Raw genomic sequence first — 25,947 nt, 5'->3', positions numbered from 1 at the left:
GCATAATACAGCATATATGGTCATTATTAATGTCACATTGTAGCATAATACAGCATACATGGTTATTATTATTAATGTAACATTGTAATATGATACAGCATATATGGTCATTATTATTAATGTCACATTGTAGCATAATACAGCATATATGGTCATTATTATTAATAATGTCACATTGTAGCATAATACAACATGTATGGTCATTATTATTATTAATGTCGCATTGTAGCATAATACAGCATATATGGTCATTATTATTAATGTCACATTGTAGCATAATACAGCATATATGGTCATTATTATTATTAATGTCACATTGTAGCATAATACAGCATATATGGTCATTATTATTATTAATGTCACATTGTAGCATAATACAGCATATATGGTCATTATTATTATTAATGTCACATTGTAGCATAATACAGCATATATGGTCATTATTAGTAATGTCACATTGTAGCATAATACAGCATATATGGTCATTATTATTATTAATGTCACATTGTAGCATAATACAGCATATATGGTCATTATTATTAATGTCACATTGTAGCATAATACAGCATATATGGTCATTGTTATTATTAATGTCACATTGTAGCATAATACAGCATACATGGTCATTATCATTAATGTCACATTGTAGCATAATACAGCATATATGGTCATTATTATTATTAATGTCACATTGTAGCATAATACAGCATATATGGTCATTATTAGTAATGTCACATTGTAGCATAAAACAGCATATATGGTCATTATTATTAATGTCACATTGCAGCATAATACAGCATATATGGTCATTATTATTATTGATGTCACATTGTAGCATAAAACAGCATATATGGTCATTATTATTATTAATGTCACATTGTAGCATAAAACAGCATATATGGTCATTATTATTATTAATGTCACATTGTAGCATAAAACAGCATATATGGTCATTATTATTATTGTCACATTGTAGCATAATACAGCATATATGGTCATGATTAGTAATGTCACATTGTAGCATAATACAGCATATATGGTCATTATTATTATTAATGTCACATTGCAGCATAATACAGCATATATGGTCACTATTATTATTAATGTCACATTGTAGCATAATACAGCATATATGGTCATTATTATTATTAATGTTACATTGTAGCACAATACAGCATATATGGTCATTATTATTATTAATGTCACATTGTAGCATAATACAGCATATATGGTCATTATTATTAATGTCACATTGTAGCATAATACAGCATATATGGTCATTATTATTATTAATGTTACATTTTAGCACAATACAGCATATATGGTCATTATTATTAATGTCACATTGTAGCACAATACAGCATATATGGTCATTATTATTAATAATGTTACATTGTAGCACAATACAGCATATATGGTCATTATTATTAATAATGTCACATTGTAGCATAATACAGCATATATGGTCATTATTATTAATGTCACATTGTAGCATAATACAGCATACATGGTCATTATTATTAATGTCACATTGTAGCATAATACATTATATATGGTCATTATTATTGTTAATGTCACATTGTAGCATAATACAGCATATATGGTCATTATTAGTAATGTCACATTGTTGCATAATACAGCATATATGGTCATCATTATTATTGTCACATTGTAGCATAATACAGCATATATGGTCATTATTATTATTAATGTCACATTGTAGCATAATACATTATATATGGTCATTATTAGTAATGTCACATTGTAGCATAATACAGCATATATGGTCATTATTAGTAATGTCACATTGTAGCATAATACAGCATATATGGTCATTATTATTATTAATGTCACATTGTAGCATAATACAGCATATATGGTCATTTTTAGTAATGTCACATTGTAGCATAATACAGCATATATGGTCATCATTGTTATTGTCACATTGTAGCATAATACAGCATATATGGTCATTATTATAATTAATGTCACATTGTAGCATAATACAGCATATATGGTCATTATTATTATTAATGTCACATTGTAGCATAATACAGCATATATGGTCATTATTATTATTAATGTCACATTGTAGCATAATACAGCATATATGGTCATTATTATTAATAATGTCACATTGTAGCATAATACAGCATATATGGTCATTATTGCGCTCCCTACTGGCATGGAAGAGTATTTCATTACTAGACCAGACACTATATTGCAGCTCAGACGCTCAACAATGGAACATTATTATTTGCGGCAACTAAATCATATTTTTTGGGACCGATTAAGTGAAATTGGACATTTTCCCACGACACACTGATGATCTCTCACGGCTCACTGGTTGAACACCACTGGTGTAGCACACACACACACACACACACACACACACACACACACACACACACACACACACACACACACACGCTTCTGTTGACATATGGGGCAGTTGTTTGGGAATGTATGCGCCATGTAGTCATTTCTTGTACACGCATCACATCTGCAGTGATTTGTAGCCCTTGGCAGAGAGAGGAGATGTCGGGTGTGGACCGGGGCGGCGGATCCTGTAGCGATTACAGTTGAGGAGAGACTGAGGGAGCGAGGGAGGGCACCTCGCGTTCATCAGAGTTTTATCGTTGTCTAAGTTTAGATCTTGGCTCACAGGCGGCTTCTCGAGTAACAAGGCCGCCTCCAGCCGCTGCACACTGAGACAGAAAACACACGGAGCTTTAAAGGGAGGCGAGCAAAGCCACGGAAAAGTGGAAAGTCGCAAGAGAATCAGAGGAGGAGAGGAGAGGGGGCCTGTTCACGCCAGATGCTATCAGAGAACGTCTGTCTGTGACAGGAGATACAGACTGGGAGAGGAAGAGGAGGAGAAGGAGGAGCACAAAGCGGACTATTCTGTTAGGAAACATCTCCTCGCCACACCAGGCTCTCTCTGCTTTCTACCTGGACGATGGCAGAGGAAGCAGAAGCGGGAGTCGACCCCTCTCCGACCTCCGGGTCTGAGCCACAGGCCCCGCACTTTCTCCAGGATGTCATCTTCCACGGCAAGTTGAAGGTGAGTGTCCACAAGAGACAGAGACGCAGTTAGGAGAGGCAGAAGTGTGAGTTGTAGTATAGACCGTCCACAAATACTTGGAAGACAGGAAGTATATTGGGAATTTGGATATTAGGGTAGAAAACACACACAATGTCCAACATATGTAGGTTATTTTAGGTAAGAGCTAAATTATGAGGGTTTTTTTGTGACAGAATGTTTGCATTTGATGGAACTGAAACTTTTCCAAAAGAACTAATATTTTCTAGTTTACATTTAGTGGATTTAGATGAAGTCCATGACACAGGCAGTACAAAACAACGAGTATTAAACAATGCAGCACCAAGCAGGAATTAAGTGAAATATAAAAACAAATGCAAATATTCCTCAGCAACTGATTTTCTTGCCAGTTGTTCTGGTTTGTCTCGACCCAAACGCTCAGTTATCGCCTGTGTTTGGGATAAAAAAAACACAGCACGATAATCTAATCACTTCCAGCATTTTAGGTCTTGTATGTCTTCAGGATTCCTGCAGCCTTTTAACTCACAAACACAGAGCTGCAGACGTAAAGTACGTGACCTCCTGGTCAGCGTTGATGATACATTGATGACCCCGGACAATCCAAGAGGGAGATCCAAAGAAAAGGTCATTCTGCTCACTGACGGGAGAAGTCCCCCTGCACTTAGCTGCAGTTAATGCATGAGTCTCCTCTGGTGGTCTGGGCAGCAAGGGGCTCATAAAAGAAGAGCTGGAAAAGAGCGCCGAGAAAATGTAAGGGACCTCACAGTGTGTACGAACAAACTACGGCTACGGATGCCCTGAGAGGGAAGTGAGAAAATAACTATGGGGATCCATTTTATAAGTCAGATATGTTCTCTCCTGTGACTTAAAAACACGGGGGGGGAAGTTTAGCCAGGATAATTTTTCTAAGTTCCTTTTTTATCTGTAAAAGCGGGTGAAAAAGACGTTTTTGTTTGTTGTTGTAATACTAATAATGGCCACAAGAGGCTGAAGTGCACCAATACACCGTGTTCTAAATAAGACAAGGTGAGCTTAATTTCACTATGCGCTCTCAACAAAAGGTGTGTGTGATTATATATATATATATATATATATATATATATATATATATATATATATATACGTTACTCCTCGTGATACACTTTCGCAGTACTATTATATAACGTGTTACTGGGTAACATTTAACACCTAATGATTAGCAAGTTATGTACCATTACAGTCTCGTCTTTCTTTTGACAAGAAATGTATTTTAATTGCTTTTACTTTTGGAACGTCAACAAAATACAAAATAATTTCTGCTGTTTCCACGGATGAAGGAGGGGTGGGAGGAGGGGTCTTCAGTTGGTTGCAATCCCCAATATCACGACTAGATGCTACAAAATATGTTGTAGTGCGTATACTGTCCCTTTAAGTCATAAAAACAGGAAATGGCAATGGGCTGTACTTGTATAGCGCTTTTCCAGTTTTCCAACCACTCAAATGACTGTGTCATTTATACACTGATGGCATGGGTATGCATGAAGCACTTCAAGGGCTTGTTGTCCTGGTCATGAACTCAATCTGGTTCATAACTGCAGTGGAGCTGAATGTAAATTACTGTAAGTGTTCAGAACAATACATTTTGACCTTGTGGTGAGGTTGTTTTGTCTCTTTCTCCCAAATGGCTTCTTCTTTCCTTCATAAAAAAACGGTCTGTTGGCTTATGTGACATTAGAAGATAGCGCATGGCATGACACAAGTCTCTATTTTTGGCACACTTGAATATATCATTTGAGTTGTTAAATACCCGACTCTGCCTGGTATTTACAGTGGAGGGTTCTCCGGCGCTGCAGGTGTGTCCACAGTGTCTCCAATGATCAGTGTCCTGTACTCTGTCCGACAGCTGGCAGGTTTTTTTGGGGTTGCTAATTTTAAGCAACACTGCTATTTACACTTCCAAACATGTGAAACACAAGGCTGTTGCCCTACTGCTTAATTATCCACACATCCAAGGAGTTTACCTCGGTCAGGGTTGGATGAAGATCTTATCTTATCTTATTCTTTAATGAAATTAATACTACTTTTTATTGCTAATCTCAAAAGTTGGAGCAGACAACAGAGAATGCATCAAAGCTACAGAATAAAAAAAAGAAAGGTCAGAATTGGAGCCCCCATATCTGGATTTTTAGTCCCTATTATGGGTCAACGTCTAAGAACACTGGATCCTACAATACCCATAAAACAACTAATTGCATATTTTAATTAGACAGTCCCAACCTGGTGAATATCTGAGTCTTTCGTTCTTTGTAAAAGCAAACATTCCGCGAGCTAACATAGCTAACATGGCTAAGCCAGTGTATTACGGGGAGTAAGCAGTTCTCTTGGTAAGAATTCACATCTTTTAGCTGAGTTGTGTGTTTTCTTGATAAGTAATTAACTAAATATATATACGTTTTAAGTAAGTATGACTTCAGTTGTATAAACTAAAGCATACATATAAGGAATTAAGGAAATGCTGGTTGCGTTGCTGTGTGGTTTGCTAGCGCCAGGGTTTTACATGTGAGGCAGCTAAGAGGAATTACTGTAGTAATATCAAAGTTACTGCAAAGTCGCTCATTTTGAGTTGAAAAAGACACACACTATCCGAGCAGATGAACGTGGATTTTAATGGATTTTTGTTCTTATTTACTCAGAGCTCTGAAATGTTTTGTTCTCCTCAACCTGAGGTGGTTGAAGTAGCAAGAACAAGGGTTTTCCCAATTTAAGGGACATCATAAGGGGAAGAAAGAACTGAGAACTGTACGAGATTTAGTGTAACTGTTAAATTAATGTCAGTTTTATGTTCTGAGAAATCTAAGCAGGTGTTCTGGTGTTTTCATTCCTTTTTTTTCCCTTTAAAAAGTGCTGAAGTTATGCGCTTTTTGCACCCTCTGAATGTTTATGGCCGAGAACTGGATCCAACATGGGAACCAGCAAGGACCCAGCCCTACCCGGCACCAGTAAACTGATCTTCAAGTGTAAAATGGGTGGAGTTCCCTTTCAGATGTTGTTGCATGCTCTCTGTGTAGTTTGATCCACAGACACCTTCCCTAAGATCTGCAGCCAGACCGTTATAAGTAGACGTCATAGAGAGAAATACTGTAGGCTCAGGTCAGTTCACAGCTCAGAATTCACACACTATTTATGTCTCACATAGAGTTTATGAGGAAGCGCCACAGACTGATAGCATAGATCCAAATCATCATTTGGATCTATGCTATCTAAATTATGGAAAGGTTTTGGAAATTCAGAAGTCATACAGCTGTTTTAATTTTACACAAGCAGAAGCTGGACTGAAAGTAAAACAGGTAAACTTAACAAGCGTGTGCTTAGGAAGTCTGAATCCACAATTCATCAGGTCCACAAAGGGCCTCACGTTGACTTACTGAGCTTCTAGGGTTCTTCACTTGGAAAATGTCCCATAATCCATTGTAATGGAGCAAGTATTTCTGAAAAGTTTCTTTGTAAAAGAATGTATGGAATCAGGTTTGACGATGGACATTGAGAATATGCACAAATTGATGGTTTGGATTAGGTTGTTATAATCTGCAAAGAAGAAAAAAAGAAAGTGGAGCATTTAGAAGCTTTTTCTCAGGGGTTACTGACTTATATTCTAACCCATTCTTATTTACAACTGACTATTTAACCACCCAGTGGCCAGAAACGACTCTAAATGAATGCTAATGTTGCTCTGTGTCAATAGACAACTGTTTGCTAACAAGTTCTAGTAGCCTGTTAGCAGATTAGCACAATGACTGACTATGATTTGCCTGTTTCAGAGATGCCAATTTAGGACTGAAATAGTTCTTTTCCAAGGTCATATCAGGGTCACCCTGAACAGGATTACATCTAAACATTTCAGCAAACCACCAAATGAGAAGATTTTATGAGAGTTTGAACACAAGGACATTTTTAAGCAGCTGCTGTCTTGATCTGTTTTTTGAAAATAATTTGAACATTCAAAATAACTCATGGACCACAAAAAGTAAGGTGCACATGACCTGCAGAGTGTATTAAACCAAATACATTCAAACTTAATGTTAACTAAAATGTTTTAATTGTGGGCTGTGACAGCATCTCTATAGATTTTGCTGCAGAATATTGCGCCTCGATAACTGAAGGAGAATAAAATAGACTTGAAGCCTTCTCAGTGAATGACAGCATCTCTGGTTTGAGTCTGGCTTTGTATAATTCCCCATCTCCCAACTGTCAACTCTATTAAAGCAAAACACATTACAAAAAATGTATAAATTACATTTTATGTTGTATTGATAATCACCCAAATTGTACTACATTTTACAATATAAATAACTCGTGAAGTTTGCCTGTTCTCCCATGGCAGCCTGGGTTCCCTCTGGGTTCTCCGGCTTCCTCCCAGAGTCCAAAGTCCATGCAGCTCAGGTTAATTAGAGACTCTAAATAGCCCATATAGGTGTGAATGTGAGTGTGAATGGTTGTCTCTATATGTCCCTGTGATAATCTGAGACCTGTCCAGGTCAAGGTCAGCTGGGATCGGCTCCAGCCTCCCCGTCACTCTGAATAGGATAAGTTTGGAGAATGGAATAACTTGTGAGGTTATGGATATTTTCTGCTCAGCCAGGTGGAAAGATGTACTTTGCTAGAACACATCTGGATGTTTTTGATCATAACAACATGTCTCCCTGTCTGTCCCCGCGCCGCCAGCTGCTGAAGGCTCTAACCCCCCAGGAGAGCACCCAGTGCCAACACGGCCTCTTCTTCCTGGACGGTCAGCGGCGCGTGGACTACACCCTCACCTACCCCGTGAAGAAGCCGACCACGGGCCGCTCCGGCCGACAGGCGGCGCACCTGCTCACCGAAAACGCCGTCGCCCGCAGCCTGCGGCGTGGCCCCCAGAGTCGCCCCGAACACTCCCGACATCACCAAGCTCAAAAGGCGAGCGACGCGTCGACCTCGCTGTCGTCAGCGGGGGGCGACGTGGAGATGGGCTGTCCGACAGAGACCCTCAACGGCCAAGAGGATCACAAGATTCTCAGGAGGGAGGAGTTTGAAGAGAAGCTGAGGGACATGGGGCTGGAGCTGGAGAAAGACGAGGACGTGAGTTTACTTCTTTACTCATTCATACTTTACAGAAACACTCTGGCCTCCACATAATAGCTGTACCCGATACTTCAATCCAATTCAATTCAATTCAGTTTATTTTGTATAGCCCAAAATCACAAGTACAAATTTGCCTCGAGGCCTTTACAATTTCTACACATAACATTCTGTCCCGGGACCTCACATCGGATCAGGAACAACTCCCCAAATAAAGATAGTAAAAACCCTTTCACAGGGAAACAGGAAGAACCTTCAGGAGAGCAACAGAGGAGGATCCCTCTCCCCGGATGGACAGAAGAATAGATGTCATGTGACCAGAATGAACAACGTAACAGAGTTACAGCACATTACATGAATATGACAGACATTATTCATATAATGAGTAGTATACGCATGGACTGCGATTCAGATAACCCGATCCATGAAGCAGAAGGAGGGAGAAAGGATGGTGTTGGGGATGGTGTCTGTAATCTTCTTTACAGACATATTTCTTTAAACATTTTTAATTTGCAAAGGACAAGTGAGCACAAGTCAAGGTACCAAAGTAGGATAAACTGTTGAAGAGTAAACTAAGGATTTGGGAAGGAGGAAAAAACAAAGCTGAACTGGCCTCTCAGGGTTACAGCAGCTGTGAAGGTGGGGATGTGATCTGTTGTACTGTGACGGGGCCGGTCCTGTGGGGAATAAAAAGCATGTTGTCTCCACTGGTTGGCAGTGCAAGCCAAATGATGACCACCAGCTCAGTTAGAGATGCAGAGAAGCAACACAAGGCTTTTTGGATGTGATATAAAGTACCAAATTATCAGTTTTGCAGATTCAGATATGCAACAAATAAATCAATGAATAAACTATGATGTATTATTATGTACATAAAGTATTTATAATGAGCTCCACCTTTACCCGCTGCAACATAAGGTGGAGGAAGACCCCTTGGTCTTGAAGGTGCCGTCACTCTATCCTGCGCTTAGCCCTGTCAAGACAATTGTCATTTGTTTTCACGAAAATACAAACAAACCAGAGCGTTTATTTCTCCCCCTACACCAGAATGAGCCAGAACTTGGCTTGACTGTGGCTCAGTGGTGAGCAAGGTTGTCCTACAATCAGAGGATCGGCGGTTCGATCCCCGGCTCCGCTAGTCCATGTCCATGTGTCCTTGGGCAAGACACTTAACCCTAAATTGCTCTTGCAGCTGTGCCTCTGGTGTGTGAATGTGTGTGAGTGTTAGTTAGTCCTGATGGGAGGTGGTACCTCGCATGGTAGCTCCTCCCATCATGGGTGTGAATGGGTGAATGTGTCATGTAGTGTTAAAGCGCTATACAAGTACAGTCATATTTAAAGGTCCAGCTTTCTTTAGCACCGGTCTGGAGACAGGTCTCATGGAGATAGGTGGTCTGGAGACAATTCTCCTGGAGGCAGGTCTCATGGAGATAGGTGGTCTGGTTACAGGTCTCCTGGAGATAGGTGGTCTGGTTACAGGTCTCCTGGAGATAGGTGGTCTGGTTACAGGTCTCCTGGAGGCAGGTCTAGAGACAATTCTCCTGGAGGCAGGTCTCATGGAGATAGGTGGTCTGGTTACAGGTCTCCTGGAGAGAGGTCTCATGGAGATAGGTGGTCTGGAGACAATTCTCCTGGAGACAGGTCTGGAGACAATTCTCCTGGAGGCAGGTCTCATGGAGATAGGTGGTCTGGTTACAGGTCTCCTGGAGATAGGTGGTCTGGTTACAGGTCTCCTGGAGATAGGTGGTCTGGAGACAGGTCTGGAGACAATTCTCCTGGAGGCAGGTCTCATGGAGATAGGTGGTCTGGTTACAGGTCTCCTGGAGACAGGTCTGGAGACAATTCTCCTGGAGGCAGGTCTCATGGAGATAGGAGGTCTGGAGACAGGTCTGGAGACAATTCTCCTGGAGGCAGGTCTCATGGAGATAGGAGGTCTGGAGACGGGTCTCCTGGAGGCAGGTCTGGCCTGATGTGAGACGAGAGCACAGACATGATTTTAGCACAAATGGAACCATATTTAAAGAGGATGTAGAGAAAAGTGGAGATACTGAAAGAAGATAGAGTTCATAAACAGAGGTTTTGTGTGGGGTTATGCATCACAGGTCAAAGTCCCTGCAGTCCTGCATGCTCAGGCCACAGCTGTGTATAACGTTATACACATGTACAGTATGTTATAACTCTCTCTCTTACACTGATAAGTAAACTCAGTCTCTTCTTAGGTGGTTCCCTTTGTCATAAACACAACAACACACACAGACCACAGCTTCTCTGGTGGTCTTTCACATTTATATTTGTGAGTAAATGTTCTGCAGTCTGAATAATGAAAACGGCAAGGCATCAGTAAGCTTGTCAAATATATTTGAGTGATAATTGCAAGTGACAAATATTTGTCTTATGGTTTTAGATAATCATTTTCCAAGATGTTTTACTGGCAAAAACAAGAGGGAGTTTTAAAGCGTGAAAATCATTTGAAGCATAGTACCAATACAGCTTGACCCTGGCTAGTTCAGACACATTTGGGTTCCCTCCAGACTTCCTGTGTTTGTAGGAACAGGTGATGGACAGTGTGCAGGCCTTCAGGATGTGACAGTGATCTGGTATCTCCCTGCAAAGGTTCAATAAAGGGACATGGAAACCAAACCTCTCCTGCTCTCCTCTCCTCCTCTCCTCACTTGACTTTCACTCTTCCATCCTCTTGTCTTATTTCTGTCTATCAAGGTCAACAAACACTCAGTAGTAGTGTTATAGTTATTTTTTTAGTGACAACAATCTAGGTTTGGGGGATCTGGCTTTGCAGCTAGAGTGAGAAACATATGTAGACAGGAAGTTGATGTCTGCAAAGCAGTGCCAGAGGAAAATGTGAAGTACTTTTCACAAGTAGACTTCTTTAGTACCAACACTTTGACTGTAGGCGTGGCTTCAGCTTTGAAGTCTGAGACGTCCACTTCTAAATGTCTTCAACCGTTTAGGACGGAGACAATTTTTGCTAAAGTATTTGCAGGGTTGCAGCTTAGATATATCTGTGTATCAGGCGTGTAAAAGTGTCAAGTGATATTCTGCCTATGTATAAGATGTCCTGATGCCAGCATATAAATAGAAAATAAGGCTCTCCACCGCGGGCACTTGAAATGGCTGACCTGAGCTGGCCTGTTCATAGAAGGCCTGGATTTATATATTTCCGGAAACTGGGCACGAGGGCAACCCCAAACTCACATTGTAATCACACACACACACACACACACACACACACACACACACACACACACACACACACACACACACACACACACACACACACCCCTTTTCTGACCTTCGTGTACTATTTTCGAAATACATTTCAGTAAAAAATAAGTCATTTCTGGTTCATTTCTGCTCTTTCACATTTTGCAATATGGCGTGAGAATTTCCAACATGTGATGGAATACAATTAAGACTGTTGAGTGATGATCGCCCTCCAGCCAGAGAGCTGTTGAGCTCTTGAGCCTCCTCGAACATGATGCTCTCCTGTCGAGACATTGCAAAGGATGTGTCTGCGACAATGTTGGCAGTGAACTGGCTTCCTGGTCCCACAGAAGGCTGAACAGAGTGATGGTCCACATTGCTCAGTGGCTTGTTTTGCTTGTCTCACCTCGAATGTCATCTCTTAGATTTTTGACATGTTGTATTTATTTTGGAAAGTTTCTATGTTGTATTCCTGATGACATCAAACCATGTATGAGTTGTTTACAACGGAGTGGTATTTGTTTGCTGTGTGTCTCTTAGACCAAGATCCCAGGAGTGGGCTTTGTGAAGATTCATGCTCCGTGGAACATTCTCTGCCGAGAGGCCGAGTTGATGAAGCTGAAGATGCCCACCAAGAAGGTAAGACTCGGGGTCTCGTCCCACTTTCTGTCGGGTAAAGAATGATGAAGCCACTTTTCTTTTAACACTATTCAACAACCCATCTTTGCTATTGTCTGAGCTCAGAGTTGTGGATGTTTAAGTGAAAACGTGTTTTCCTCCATGAGTTCTGATATGTGTCTGTATATATTTTGTGTGCAATGTAAAAAAGAAAAAACGTGCTGGTTGCAAAGTCATAATTTTCCCACTTAGTAAGTGAACCCATGTTGGAATTTTCTCTTGAAAAGACACATGCATGTATTGTCCAGAACCAGTGCTCGAGGGGTACGTAGAGAATTGTAGTGTGAAGCGTGGGGCCACATTGGCAGAGTTGGGAGTCTCTGGTTTGGTGGAAAGAAAAGCTACGGGAGGGTGTTTCCCACCTCTGAAATAGTTTGTGCAGCTGACATAAAGGAGAGACCCGCTTCTGAAATGTGTGTGTATTTTTGCTGAAGAGGGAGGCTGCTGAACAAACACTGACCCAAATATAATCAAATAGCTGTTGCTGCAGTGTAATCGGAAGGCTCACAACGGCCAAAGGCAATATATAATCAAACGTAACACATACATTTAAAGAAGTGCCAAATATAGCTTTAGAAACAGAAGAACCTCCATGTTTTCAATGGATTGTGGATGAGAGCAATGTAAGAACAATTTTAATTCTGTAAATCGTTTAATCTGGAAAACACTTTGTATGCTGGAAAGGTGCTATGTAAATATTTGTAATATTATTATGTGTCTAGGAATAGGGTTCTATGCTCTGATCTCAGGGTTTTATTCTCTGACCTTAATGGTTCTATGCTCTGTTCTGGGGGGTGGGGATCTTGTTGGTGAGGAACTTCTATAAATCCAGTTGTTTGAAGGAGATGTTGTCCCAGCAATATAAAAATAGATATTAGAGATGAATTATGAGCTGTTTAACTTCCCAACACTAGCTCTGAGCAGCACATAATAAATACTTCATTGAAACTAATGACACGATATAAAAAAAGGAACAAAATTCGTAATTAGTTTTCTACCAATCTATTTGGTGTTTTTAAAATACCACACAGAAGTTAACCTTGATTAAAAAGTGTTTAATTTTGTGTGTGTGTGTGTGTGTGTGTGTGTGTGTGTGTGTGTGTGTGTGTGTGTGTGTGTGTGTGTGTGTGTGTGTGTGTTCTGTGGGTCATTTCTAGGTGTATGAAGTCAAGCAGTTGCGCGGTGTGGTGGAGAAGATCAGCTCCCTGATCAGTAAAGTCGTGGAACCTCTCCACCCTCAAGTTGAGGAACATCAACCCAAGAACATCAAACACCTGTCGCACACGTTCTCTAGAGAGAAACAGCACCTGTAAGTCAATCTCTTACTCTGATGGCAAGAGGTTGGATCCTTGTAGCCTGAAGTTGATCCTTGTAGCCTGAAGTTGGATCCTTGTAGCCTGAAGTTGATCCTTGTAGCCTGAAGTTGGATCGTTGTAGCCTGAAGTTGATCCATGTAGCCTGAAGTTGGATCCTTGTAGCCTGAAGTTGGATCGTTGTAGCCTGAAGTTGATCCTTGTAGCCTGAAGTTGATCCTTGTAGCCTGAAGTTGGATCGTTGTAGCCTGAAGTTGGATCCTTGTAGCCTGAAGTTGGATCCTTGTAGCCTGAAGTTGGATCCTTGTAGCCTGAAGTTGGATCCTTGTAGCCTGAAGTTGGATCGTTGTAGCCTGAAGTTGATCCATGTAGCCTGAAGTTGGATCCTTGTAGCCTGAAGTTGGATCGTTGTAGCCTGAAGTTGGATCCTTGTAGCCTGAAGTTGGATCCTTGTAGCCTGAAGTTGATCCACATAGCCTGAAGTTGGATCGTTGTAGCCTGAAGTTGGATCCTTGTAGCCTGAAGTTGGATCGTTGTAGCCTGAAGTTGGATGCTTGTAGCCTGAAGTTGATCGTTGTAGCCTGAAGTTGATCCTTGTAGCCTGAAGTTGTATCCTTGTAGCCTGAAGTTGATCCGTGTAGCCTGAAGTTGATCCTTGTAGCCTGAAGTTGATCCTTGTAGCTTGAAGTTGATCCGTGTAGCCTGAAGTTGGATCCTTGTAGCCTGAAGTTGATCCTTGTAGCCTGAAGTTGGATCCTTGTAGCCTGAAGTTGGATCGTTGTAGCCTGAAGTTGGATCCTTGTAGCCTGAAGTTGGATCGTTGTAGCCTGAAGTTGGATGCTTGTAGCCTGAAGTTGATCGTTGTAGCCTGAAGTTGATCCTTGTAGCCTGAAGTTGTATCCTTGTAGCCTGAAGTTGATCCGTGTAGCCTGAAGTTGATCCTTGTAGCCTGAAGTTGATCCTTGTAGCTTGAAGTTGATCCGTGTAGCCTGAAGTTGGATCCTTGTAGCCTGAAGTTGATCCTTGTAGCCTGAAGTTGGATCCTTGTAGCCTGAAGTTGGATCGTTGTAGCCTGAAGTTGGATCCTTGTAGCCTGAAGTTGATCCTTGTAGCCTGAAGTTGGATCGTTGTAGCCTGAAGTTGATCCATGTAGCCTGAAGTTGGATCCTTGTAGCCTGAAGTTGGATCCTTGTAGCCTGAAGTTGGATCCTTGTAGCCTGAAGTTGATCCACATTAGCCTGAAGTTGGATCGTTGTAGCCTGAAGTTGGATCGTTGTAGCCTGAAGTTGGATCCTTGTAGCCTGAAGTTGATCCTTGTAGCCTGAAGTTGGATCGTTGTAGCCTGAAGTTGATCCATGTAGCCTGAAGTTGGATCCTTGTAGCCTGAAGTTGGATCCTTGTAGCCTGAAGTTGGATCCTTGTAGCCTGAAGTTGGATCCTTGTAGCCTGAAGTTGATCCACATAGCCTGAAGTTGGATCGTTGTAGCCTGAAGTTGGATACTTGTAGCCTGAAGTTGGATCCTTGTAGCCTGAAGTTGGATCCATGTAGCCTGAAGTTGATCCTTGTAGCCTGAAGTTGATCGTTGTAGCCTGAAGTTGGATCCTTGTAGCCTGAAGTTGGATCGTTGTAGCCTGAAGTTGGATCCTTGTAGCCTGAAGTTGGATCGTTGTAGCCTGAAGTTGGATCCTTGTAGCCTGAAGTTGGATCCTTGTAGCTTGAAGTTGGATCCTTGTAGCCTGAAGTTGGATCCTTGTAGCCTGAAGTTGGATCCTTGTAGCCTGAAGTTGGATCCTTGTAGCCTGAAGTTGGATCGTTGTAGCCTGAAGTTGATCCATGTAGCCTGAAGTTGGATCCTTGTAGCCTGAAGTTGGATCGTTGTAGCCTGAAGTTGGATCCTTGTAGCCTGAAGTTGGATCCTTGTAGCCTGAAGTTGATCCACATAGCCTGAAGTTGGATCGTTGTAGCCTGAAGTTGGATCCTTGTAGCCTGAAGTTGGATCGTTGTAGCCTGAAGTTGGATGCTTGTAGCCTGAAGTTGATCGTTGTAGCCTGAAGTTGATCCTTGTAGCCTGAAGTTGTATCCTTGTAGCCTGAAGTTGATCCGTGTAGCCTGAAGTTGATCCTTGTAGCCTGAAGTTGATCCTTGTAGCTTGAAGTTGATCCGTGTAGCCTGAAGTTGGATCCTTGTAGCCTGAAGTTGATCCTTGTAGCCTGAAGTTGGATCCTTGTAGCCTGAAGTTGGATCGTTGTAGCCTGAAGTTGGATCCTTGTAGCCTGAAGTTGGATCGTTGTAGCCTGAAGTTGGATGCTTGTAGCCTGAAGTTGATCGTTGTAGCCTGAAGTTGATCCTTGTAGCCTGAAGTTGTATCCTTGTAGCCTGAAGTTGATCCGTGTAGCCTGAAGTTGATCCTTGTAGCCTGAAGTTGATCCTTGTAGCTTGAAGTTGATCCGTGTAGCCTGAAGTTGGATCCTTGTAGCCTGAAGTTGATCCTTGTAGCCTGAAGTTGGATCCTTGTAGCCTGAAGTTGGATCGTTGTAGCCTGAAGTTGGATCCTTGTAGCCTGAAGTTGATCCTTGTAGCCTGAAGTTGGATCGTTGTAGCCTGAAGTTGATCCATGTAGCCTGAAGTTGGATCCTTGTAGCCTGAAGTTGGATCCTTGTAGCCTGAAGTTGGATCCTTGTAGCCTGAAGTTGATCCACATTAGCCTGAAGTTGGATCGTTGTAGCCTGAAGTTGGATCGTTGTAGCCTGAAGTTGGATCCTTGTAGCCTGAAGTTGATCCTTGTAGCCTGAAGTTGGATCGTTGTAGCCTGAAGTTGATCCATGTAGCCTGAAGTTGGATCCTTGTAGCCTGAAGTTGGATCCTTGTAGCCTGAAGTTGGATCCTTGTAGCCTGAAGTTGGATCCTTGTAGCCTGAAGTTGATCCACATAGCCTGAAGTTGGATCGTTGTAGCCTGAAGTTGGATACTTGTAGCCTGAAGTTGGATCCTTGTAGCCTGAAGTTGGATCCATGTAGCCTGAAGTTGATCCTTGTAGCCTGAAGTTGATCGTTGTAGCCTGAAGTTGGATCCTTGTAGCCTGAAGTTGGATCGTTGTAGCCTGAAGTTGGATCCTTGTAGCCTGAAGTTGGATCGTTGTAGCCTGAAGTTGGATCCTTGTAGCCTGAAGTTGGATCCTTGTAGCTTGAAGTTGGATCCTTGTAGCCTGAAGTTGGATCCTTGTAGCACACACCACAGTAAGATGCCCAAGCTTTAACAGTAACGAGTGTGTGCTTTTGTGTGTTTTTAACAAACAGGTTTGACCTCTCAGACAAAGAGTACTTCTTCGACAGCAAAACCAGGAGTTCAATAGTAAGTCCACTGAAGTTTGTCTGCGATGTATCTACCAAGACCAAAATATCCTTCCTGTGGTTTTTAGCCAACACATTTTTCTGACAGATTTCATATCATTTTTAACATATCAAGTGAAACCTTGTTAGGTATATATATATATATAGGTATGTATTTTCTTCTACCGATTGGTTCACGCTTAAAACATCTGGAAAGTGATGTTCATTTGTGACGAATATCTTGCTGAACAAAACGTGTTGTAAATGTTTGCTTGACAATGACAATTTCTTCACAAGAATCCTAAATCCCTTTGCTTTTTGTCGAGGGAACCAGAGTGATGCTAACTTCTGGGGTTTGCCTCCACAAATAGGTCATCCCTGCAGCACTCTATGTTAACTTTAATTTATGTCCGTAACTTAAATAAAGTAGCAAACATAATTGTTTTAAGCTAAACCATGATGGTTTTCTAAACCCAAGTTGTTTTGTTGAGCTTTTGTTTTAATTTACTACGTTAACCACGTTAACAGCGACCGTAATCCAGAGGAAAAAAAAAAAATAAAGTTCAGTTCTTCTGTTTTTCATTTCCTTTCAGGTTTTTGAAATACTAAAACGAACAAAATGCAAGGCCAAGTACAGCATGGGTGAGTCTGGATGTCTCTCTCAGGCCTCCTTGTGTAGACTGGCTCACTGCAACCCGTCTTTGCTCTTTCCTGTGTATAGCAGCCATGTCACTTCAGTAGCCAGCTAGTGGGGAAAAGTAGCTACGGGGTCCTGGGAGCTTGAACGCACCATAATTGACAAAAATGCAACCTCCGTGGACGTGAGCTGTTAGCTATGTAATACGCAGGGCTGTGAGCAGAACAGCTGATCTCTGGGGTTACTGCATATACTGCATGCATGTGAATGAAGTACAATTTAATAGGCCTACGTTTTTGATGAAGTTAGGTGGTACAAATGTTGCTCTGCTGTTAGCTGTGTTATGTAGCCAAGCAAGACTGTTCTGCCAACCGGCTAACGTCACCTGGCTATCTCTGCTCCTGCGTCTTTCAACGGCTATACAAAATAAACTGAATTGAATTGACTCTTCAGTGTGGTGAAGCGTCATTCTATGTAGAATAACTGGTAGCTTAGCTTACCACACTGTACAGGTAGCTTGCCCAACACTGCTTATTATCAGTAATATAATTCAGAGGTGTGCAAGCCTAAATGAGGTAACAAACTATGCAGCATCGTGTTGTTGTTTTATTAATAAAGTGAAGTGTAGGCGCAAGATAAACCCTCGGCTACATAACTACATGTGACTGGTTCTTGTTGACGTGAACTACATGCATTGTCCATTAATGAGGCAGCATCCCGTCATGCACGTATTTATGTAAACAATAGGCCTAGGCCTAGGTCTAAAATGCACGGCCCGCCACTGGGTAACAATGACTGTAAGAAATGTACAACCCACACTAACTCCTGTGTTTGTTTTCTCTGGGCAGGGATCACCAGCCTCCTGGCTAGTGCTGTCTATTCAGCAGCTTATCCTCTCCATGATGTGAGTATCAGCACCAGGACTGTAGAGTCCTGGTGCTGATCGTTCAATATCATCGGCTGTACTAGTAAATCAGGTTCATATAATTGTGTTGAAGCCGCTGTAATCAGTTAGATTTTTGTCATCAGTAGAAGATGAGGTGAAAAGAAGTCAGTGTGCACGGTAACTAGCTGCCATGTGTCTCTTTCCTTCTCCAGGGAGATATTAATGAGGAGAGCGCGGTGCCCAATGACCGAAAGGTGAGAACATCGTTTCTAAACTTATAGAAAGGCTCAGTACAGTGTTAGCCCTTCTATGCTACGCTAGCTGCTGAAGGTATACTGAATGTCTACACACGCTGCTTTTGCTTTTTAATGACTGTAACAGTGAATAAAGATCTACCGGCTTCACAGGAACACAGTTGTTCTTCAGTCTCGAGCTCCAGCTGGTTCACCTTTCACTCACAGGAAAAGAAAACTCTGTCCAAAGACAAACATGGCAGCAGGAAGTCTAAAGGCATGATACAAATAATGCAACAGAGTACTTTCCATTGTCTTCCTCAGCTCTTATATGAAGAGTGGGCGAACTACAGTGTCTTCTACAAGTACCAGCCCATCGGACTTGTGCGGTAAGGAAATGTATTTAGATATTTAATTTACTGGCAATGACGTCCATGACAGACGCCCATGTCCTGAGAGCATCATTAGCTTTATCTAAGTAATCAAATGATTTGACTCTTTCCTGGTTCGTGTCCTTTAGGAAGTATTTCGGTGAGAAGATCGGTCTGTACTTCGCCTGGCTGGGTCTGTACACCCAGATGCTGATCCCTGCCTCTCTAGTGGGGGTCATTGTGTTTCTGTATGGATGTGCAACAGTCGATGACAACATACCGAGGTGAACACACACACACACACACACACACACACACACAGCCTCTGAACTCTTTAACCACTCACTCTCTGCTACTGTTCGTCTCCCTGAAGCTATTTTGGAACGCTTTGCCTTTGGGCGTCAATCTCATTCGTTGTGACAATATTTGACTTTGTAAACCCAGAGATCTGAGGGTCTGCAGAGGAATCTCTCATCTGACATCCAGAGACTTCTCTAGAATAGTTCAACACATATTGTAAATAACCCTTAATGTGACGGCTTCAAGGGACACTTCCACATCTTGGGAAGTCCTCAAAGATGGAGTCTGTAAATCATTTTTTGGTGGGCGGGTAAATTAAATATTTTGAGTCAACAATGACGAAACGGCTGTAAATGACAGTAAAAAGGACTCTTTTGACTCTTTAGTGGAGAATATTCCATGTTTCCGTTTCGTCCCTGATGTGTAGGGCTGAGTATCGGTACTCTATACCTTTAGGGAAGCCGGTCCCAAGTAGGATCAACACATCCCAGCAAGCCTCCTTGGGTTTAAAATGACGTGTAATTGGTCCATTGGCCTCCAGAGAGGACCTGGTCTGGCAGGGACCCTCCAGGGGTCAGAAGGTCGGGTTCAATGCTTCCTGGTACATGAAGCACTTCCTGCCCGGCTCAGCTTTCATCAGCGCAGCACACGGAGGACTGATGGCTTCAAACCTTTACCGTCGACTGATTAGACAGCCACAAGAAAAAGAAGAAAATCCGTGGATGGAGATTTAAATAGAGAGGGAGACAGAAGGAAGAGATTCGATGACTGAGGAGGGGAGCTGGGGCCTCTTCCCCTTCCTCCACCTGCTTCTCATCATCCACAGGATATTATGACACCCGCCGACGGCACACCTTGACACTCCACACAGTGACAGACACACACACACACACACACACACACCACACACACGCTCAGCACAAGTGAAGTGTGGGAGTCTCACCCGGACACCGAACCCCACAGAGACAATCCAGACCCCCGCCTGTCACTCTGTGGGACTCAGGAGGCCCGTTGTGTCGTTGTGTTCTGCCGGATGGACATTCACATGGAAACTAACATTGCAGGAGGAATAATAGCCGATATTAATCTTTTATTTTTTCACATCTTGAAGACACCAACTAAATGGATATAACCGTTTTATTGAATGAGATTTTAAAGGTTTTACATACAACTAAAACTCTTTTTTTCTGTTAGACCGAGGACGTTTTCTCTCCTTGAGAGACCCTTAGCTCATACGCTCACTGCTAAAACGTTACTGCATGCTTCGTCCTCATCAGTTCTTCAATGCTCTCTCTCTCTCTCTCTCTCTCTCTCTCTCTCTCTCTCTCTCTCTCTGTCTCTTCATTTCCAAACATATGACATTGTTTCATGACTAATAGGACTTCCCTTTGTGTGGCGGCCTCACACACGTCTACGCTAAAAGACATTCTCATCACTCTGACTCCTCTGTCTTCATGGGATGTAGCGCCCTCTGCAGGCCAATGGATCACAGTGCAGACCAGGGATGACGCACGATTATATAGTGGATCGCGCTGAAAATCAGTTTATCGTTATTATGATGCATGTCTGTTATCGGAAATCGTAAATATTGTCAGGAGTGACTTTTTTTAGAAGATGGAAAAAAAAATAGTTTTTAGGAAAATGCTGAATAAAATACTGGATTGATTATGTAAGTATAACAGTATCACAAAATGTTGTATTTATCCTTTATTCATACATGGACACTGATGTGCAATTGTTAGTTTTTAATTTTTTTTTCTTTTTTGATTTTTTCAGTTAACAAAAAACGCAACAAAATGACAAAAAAACTGAAATAAAAAGGAAGTTCTCTACAACACAAATATTTAGTTACTAAATGTAAAGTCACGTGATTGCTGTATATTTCCATGCCATTTTAGGAGTTTTGAGCATATTTCGATAATTATCTGGATAATATTGTTAATCTCAATTATTTTGGCAGTGAATATTCACATCGCCCTACAAGCCAGACTGAGTTGTGGAGGCGTGATGGTGACTCTTCTTCCTTCTTAACATCCACCCTCTTTGTTGCAGCAGAGTAAAAGTTAAATTACGAATATTAGAGCGATCACTTTATGAATATGAACGTGTTGATGTGTGAGTGTGTGTCCGTGCACACATGGCTTGAGTGTGTGTGTGTGTTGTTTTCCAGCATGGAGATCTGCCACCCGAGGAACAACATCACCATGTGTCCTCTGTGTGACCGGGTGTGCAGCTACTGGAAGCTCAGCACGGCCTGCGCCACGGCGCGGGCCAGCCACCTGTTTGACAACCCGGCCACCGTCTTCTTCTCCATCTTCATGGCTCTGTGGGGTGAGGACACACACACACACACACACACACACACACACACACACACACACACACACACACACACACTCACACACACTCACTCTCGCACACATACACACACACACACACTCACTCTCGCACACATACACACACACACACACTCGCACACATACACACACACACACACTCTCTCATACACACTCACACACACTCACTCTCGCACACATACACACACACACACTCACTCTCGCACACATACACACACACACACTCTCGCACACATACACACACACACCCTCACACACACAAACCTACACACACCCTCACTCTCACACACACTCACTCACTCACACACACACACACACACACACACACACACACACACAAACCTACACACACCCTCACTCTCACACACACACACTCACTCTCACACACACACACAAACCTACACACACGCTCACTCTCACACACACACAAACCTACACACACGCTCACTCTCACACACACACATACCTACACACACTCACACACTCACAAAAACCTACACACACGCTCACTCTCACACACACACATACCTTCAGACACTCACACACTCACTCACACACTCACTCACTCACACACACACTCACTCACTCACACACTCACATACACACAAACCTACACACACGCTCACTCTCACACACACACATACCTACACTCACTCCCTCACTCACTCACTCACTCACTCACTCACTCACCTTCATGTGTGATATTGTGTGGTGGACATGGACAGACAGATCTCGGTTAAAAGAACAGTTATGTTAGAGGACGAGGGCTTGGACCCAAAAACCCTCCTTTAAAAAAGCTACACTGTTCATCTAAGCCAAAAGCTGTGAAAACAGACATTATCGTGGGATTTTCCACTTTCCAGCGGTCCTCGAACACATCATGTGTGAGGAAAAGCAACCAAACAGGAGCTTGCGTTCGTAATATTATGCAATTCTGTGCTCATCAGCGCAACTTATGACCCAGTATTGAACTATCCAAATATTAAAATACAAAATATATCAGAGACGCTGATAGAAGGTATTTAGCACCAGTCTTCACGATAGTACAACACTATTAAGATGAATATGAATGCAGAGTGTGGACGTGCAGGACTAGATTCTGGCATCAGAAGCGTCCTGGTTTCAGATTGCAGTCAGAGTTGTATCGACCAATCACATGCGAGCGGGCTTTGGCTTCATGCAGGTGGAGAGAGCTTTGCATTAGCTAAAACACAACAACAGTTAACCGAGTGTGAACTAGATATGTAATGAGACTGTAAACAATGAGAAGAGGAGGTGTAAAGGATTTACCAGCGTAACATGAAGAGTGACTCTGTGTTGGTCTAATCCTCTACGTCTGGTTCAAAGCTGCCATGTTCATGGAGCACTGGAAGAGGAGGCAGATGAGGCTGAACTATGAATGGGACCTGACGGGGTTCGAAGACGAGGAGGTGAGTGCTGACCAGATAACAGCAGATTGTTCATCTTGGCACACAGGAGCTCAGTTGGGTGCAGTCTGCATCCTCACCACTAGACCTCACTCTCCGGTAAAACAAATGGGAAGCCAACCAGGAACAATGTCCAGGAGAGCTTTGAGCTGCTGAAGACGTATCTTAAAATCACATTTAATCCTTCTTCTGTGGATACATGTTGGGAAATCAATGTAATAATCTGATGCTGTGGTTTTTACGAACATAAATATCTCTCTCTCTCTCTCCCTCTCTCTCTCTCTCTCTCTCTCTCTCCCTTCCTTGGATTTGTTTTTACAGGAAGCTCTTAAGGTTTGGATGAATCCATTTTACTTGATAAAGTCTTCTTTTTAATCTCTCAGTCTTCCTGCTGCCGCTGCTTTCAACCTCAGATCATAACAACCTCAGATCATAAACCTCAGATCATAACAACCTCAGATCATAAACCTCAGATCATAAACCTCAGATCATAAACCTCATATCATAACAACCTCAGATCATAACAACCTCAGATCATAAACCTCAGATCATAAACCTCAGATCATAACAACCTCAGATCATAACAACCTCAGATCATAAACCTCAGATCATAACTCGTCACACAGACTTATGTGTGTTACTATGAATTCTATTTGCAAATGGAGTCTTTGTTCTGCTGCCATGGTGCACAGCATAACTGAGGTTTTCTCCATCAGTGTAGCTATTAGAAGGATCAGAACATGTCCAGCTTCAGTCAGACGTCAGGCCCCTGTTTCTCGTACCTGGCTAAACAAAGTCAAGCAAATGTCCTAATCTCCAGCTTAAATTAGCGAGATGATTGACATCAGGCTGTCTGGGTTTCTTCACGGCTGATCCGCTGAAACGTCTCGTTCATTCTAGCCAGACGTCAGTCATCTGGATAAATGCGCCGCTCCTCTTCAGAAGGATAATAATGGAGCACTGACACCACCATGTTCTAACAGTACAATGGACAATAAACTCAGAGGAACCTCTTTTTATTTCTCTGCTGAGAAGCAGGAGATGATCATCAAGGCAAATGAGGAAGTAAATACCTTAATCATTCACAGCAAACGCGTTGCGAATATTCCAACGTTTTTGCAACATTGTTGCCGTGAACGCAACTTTAACTCCGCCCCCGCTGAGAGACATAAGCGTCGCAAATATATCAGACAAGTTAAATGCGTCAGTGTTGAGAAAATGTATCGGCTAATTTGACGTGCTTCATCACCCAAATCAATCAGATTATATTTACGAATAAATATATACTTATGAGGATATATGTACTGTATGCACGTATGAATCATGTACTATATATGTGTATATACATGTATGTGTAGATTACCATATAACTAGGAGTTTGAATATGTGTATGTATTATTCATAATCAGAAATTCAATCAATTGAAGCAGTGAAAATAAATTGTGTGTGATTCTCTGTATTCTTACCACGATCACATTAATCATGTTCTACAATAATGATATGTACGGTGTACTAATAGCACTGTCATATAATTATCAGTGCTTTCAACACATCCATAAGTTTCTTAAGAGCTAAATAAACTTAAGAACAGCGTCATGCAGCGGCTGATAGTCTGTGTCTGAGACGGTCAGCTGCGTCTGTGGTGATCAATGTCCGCGGCTCGAGAAGCTCTCTAAATAAATAATTTCTTGCCGGCAAAATCTATATCGCCGCGTACAGGAAGTCATGATGATGTAAAGGATGGATCCTGCGATCTGAAAGAACTCTCTCCCTATAAAACATATATAACTAATATCGCTCCTTCATCAATGAGGAAGGGAGCTGCCTCTTTTGTCCGTGGGAGTGTCCAGCTTATCCAGTGAAGTTCAGTAAGCCTGCCCGGGAGCAGGTTTACATTTTTGGCTGTGTTGCTATGGTGATTAATCTAAGCTTGCTTCGAGAAACCGAGAAAGCCTGACCTATGTCATCTTATAATGACAATTAGCCGCTAACTCAGTAAGCCAGGTACGAGAAACAGGGCCCAGACTCCAACTGATCCAACATTAATGCACACAGAAAGATGCATACGCATGATTCTTGTCAGAATTGTGAAGCTGTGCTCACACACTGTTCTGATTTATACATCTGTCTCATTATACCACTGTGCACACATGAACAGACCTGATATCTAATCCCACATGTAGCCGTGCCTTAAAGCAGAGCTCATCTCATGTCTGGCTCTGGCTGGGAGATCCTCCCTCAGAACCAAGGACTTCATGCTCGCTTCCCTCCCCGTTGCTTCTCTCTGACGGTCACACTGCATGGAGCCTGGGATGATGCCAGGAAACTCTTTACCTTCACAGGAGATGGACAGAATGAGGAAAATCACATTCACATTTCTGTTCAATTCAACATGCAAACTACAGACAGAAGAATGTTATTAATCGTATTAATATCAGAGATTGTGCAAACTGTCAAATATATCTGATAATTCCATGAATTCACCGGTCATAACCCATTGTCTCAGGATAATACTATGAGTAGCTTCATTACATAGTAAGTCCCACTCCCAGGTTCCATAAACTGCTGCTGTCAACCTTTACAGCGCGATCACGTTATTTCCTGACCTTTCACCTCAAGCTTTTTCTTTTTCTTCTCCTGCTCACGTTTCTTCTAGCTGTGATTGTTCCTTTCACTTTCTTACAAAGGTTGTAATGTGATGTCTATGTTGTGTTTAATCCCCAGTGCTTCAGGTGGTGAGTAGGGACTCTGACAGCATTTGATGAAACGTAACAATTGCACCAAAAGGTTTTTTACGCTCACTTGACTTTTTGGGGTTTTGGTTGCCTCTGTTGAAAAGAGTCAATGTGCTTCATGGATGACGTAAAGGGGTTGCAGAATAAGTTCTGGCATAAGGCAACATGACTGTCTCTGCTGTCGGCGTCTTCTTGGATCGTGCCGCTGTCTCCGGATTGCACACAGCGCCTGATAGCAGCTGATCAGTGTCTTCTTCCACAGCCATAAATATCCATCACTTATGTTTCTCTGTCCATGTCT

General features: G+C 42.2%; 1 protein-coding gene across 1 annotated transcript in view; it reads left to right on the top strand.

The window, feature by feature from the left end:
* Positions 1-2,792: 2,792 nt before the first annotated feature.
* ano1b (anoctamin 1, calcium activated chloride channel b) overlaps positions 2,793-25,947 on the top strand; it is a 39,114-nt gene continuing 15,959 nt past the window's right edge. Inside the window, exons 1-12 of the mRNA XM_079224210.1 lie at positions 2,793-3,064; positions 7,766-8,158; positions 11,921-12,019; positions 13,216-13,367; positions 16,668-16,722; positions 17,294-17,342; positions 18,186-18,241; positions 18,436-18,477; positions 18,781-18,845; positions 18,977-19,111; positions 21,298-21,458; positions 22,832-22,914. Coding sequence (XP_079080336.1) covers positions 2,960-3,064; positions 7,766-8,158; positions 11,921-12,019; positions 13,216-13,367; positions 16,668-16,722; positions 17,294-17,342; positions 18,186-18,241; positions 18,436-18,477; positions 18,781-18,845; positions 18,977-19,111; positions 21,298-21,458; positions 22,832-22,914 — 1,395 coding nt within the window. The 5' untranslated portion in view covers positions 2,793-2,959. The remainder of the gene's footprint in view (positions 3,065-7,765; positions 8,159-11,920; positions 12,020-13,215; positions 13,368-16,667; positions 16,723-17,293; positions 17,343-18,185; positions 18,242-18,435; positions 18,478-18,780; positions 18,846-18,976; positions 19,112-21,297; positions 21,459-22,831; positions 22,915-25,947) is intronic.

The sequence above is a fragment of the Taurulus bubalis genome, assembly GCF_910589615.1.
Source record: "Taurulus bubalis genome assembly, chromosome: 9".
In the NCBI taxonomy this organism is placed as follows: Eukaryota; Metazoa; Chordata; class Actinopteri; order Perciformes; family Cottidae; genus Taurulus; species Taurulus bubalis.
The sequence above is the reverse complement of the archived record's forward strand: the minus strand, read 5'-3'. Positions and strand labels throughout refer to the sequence as shown.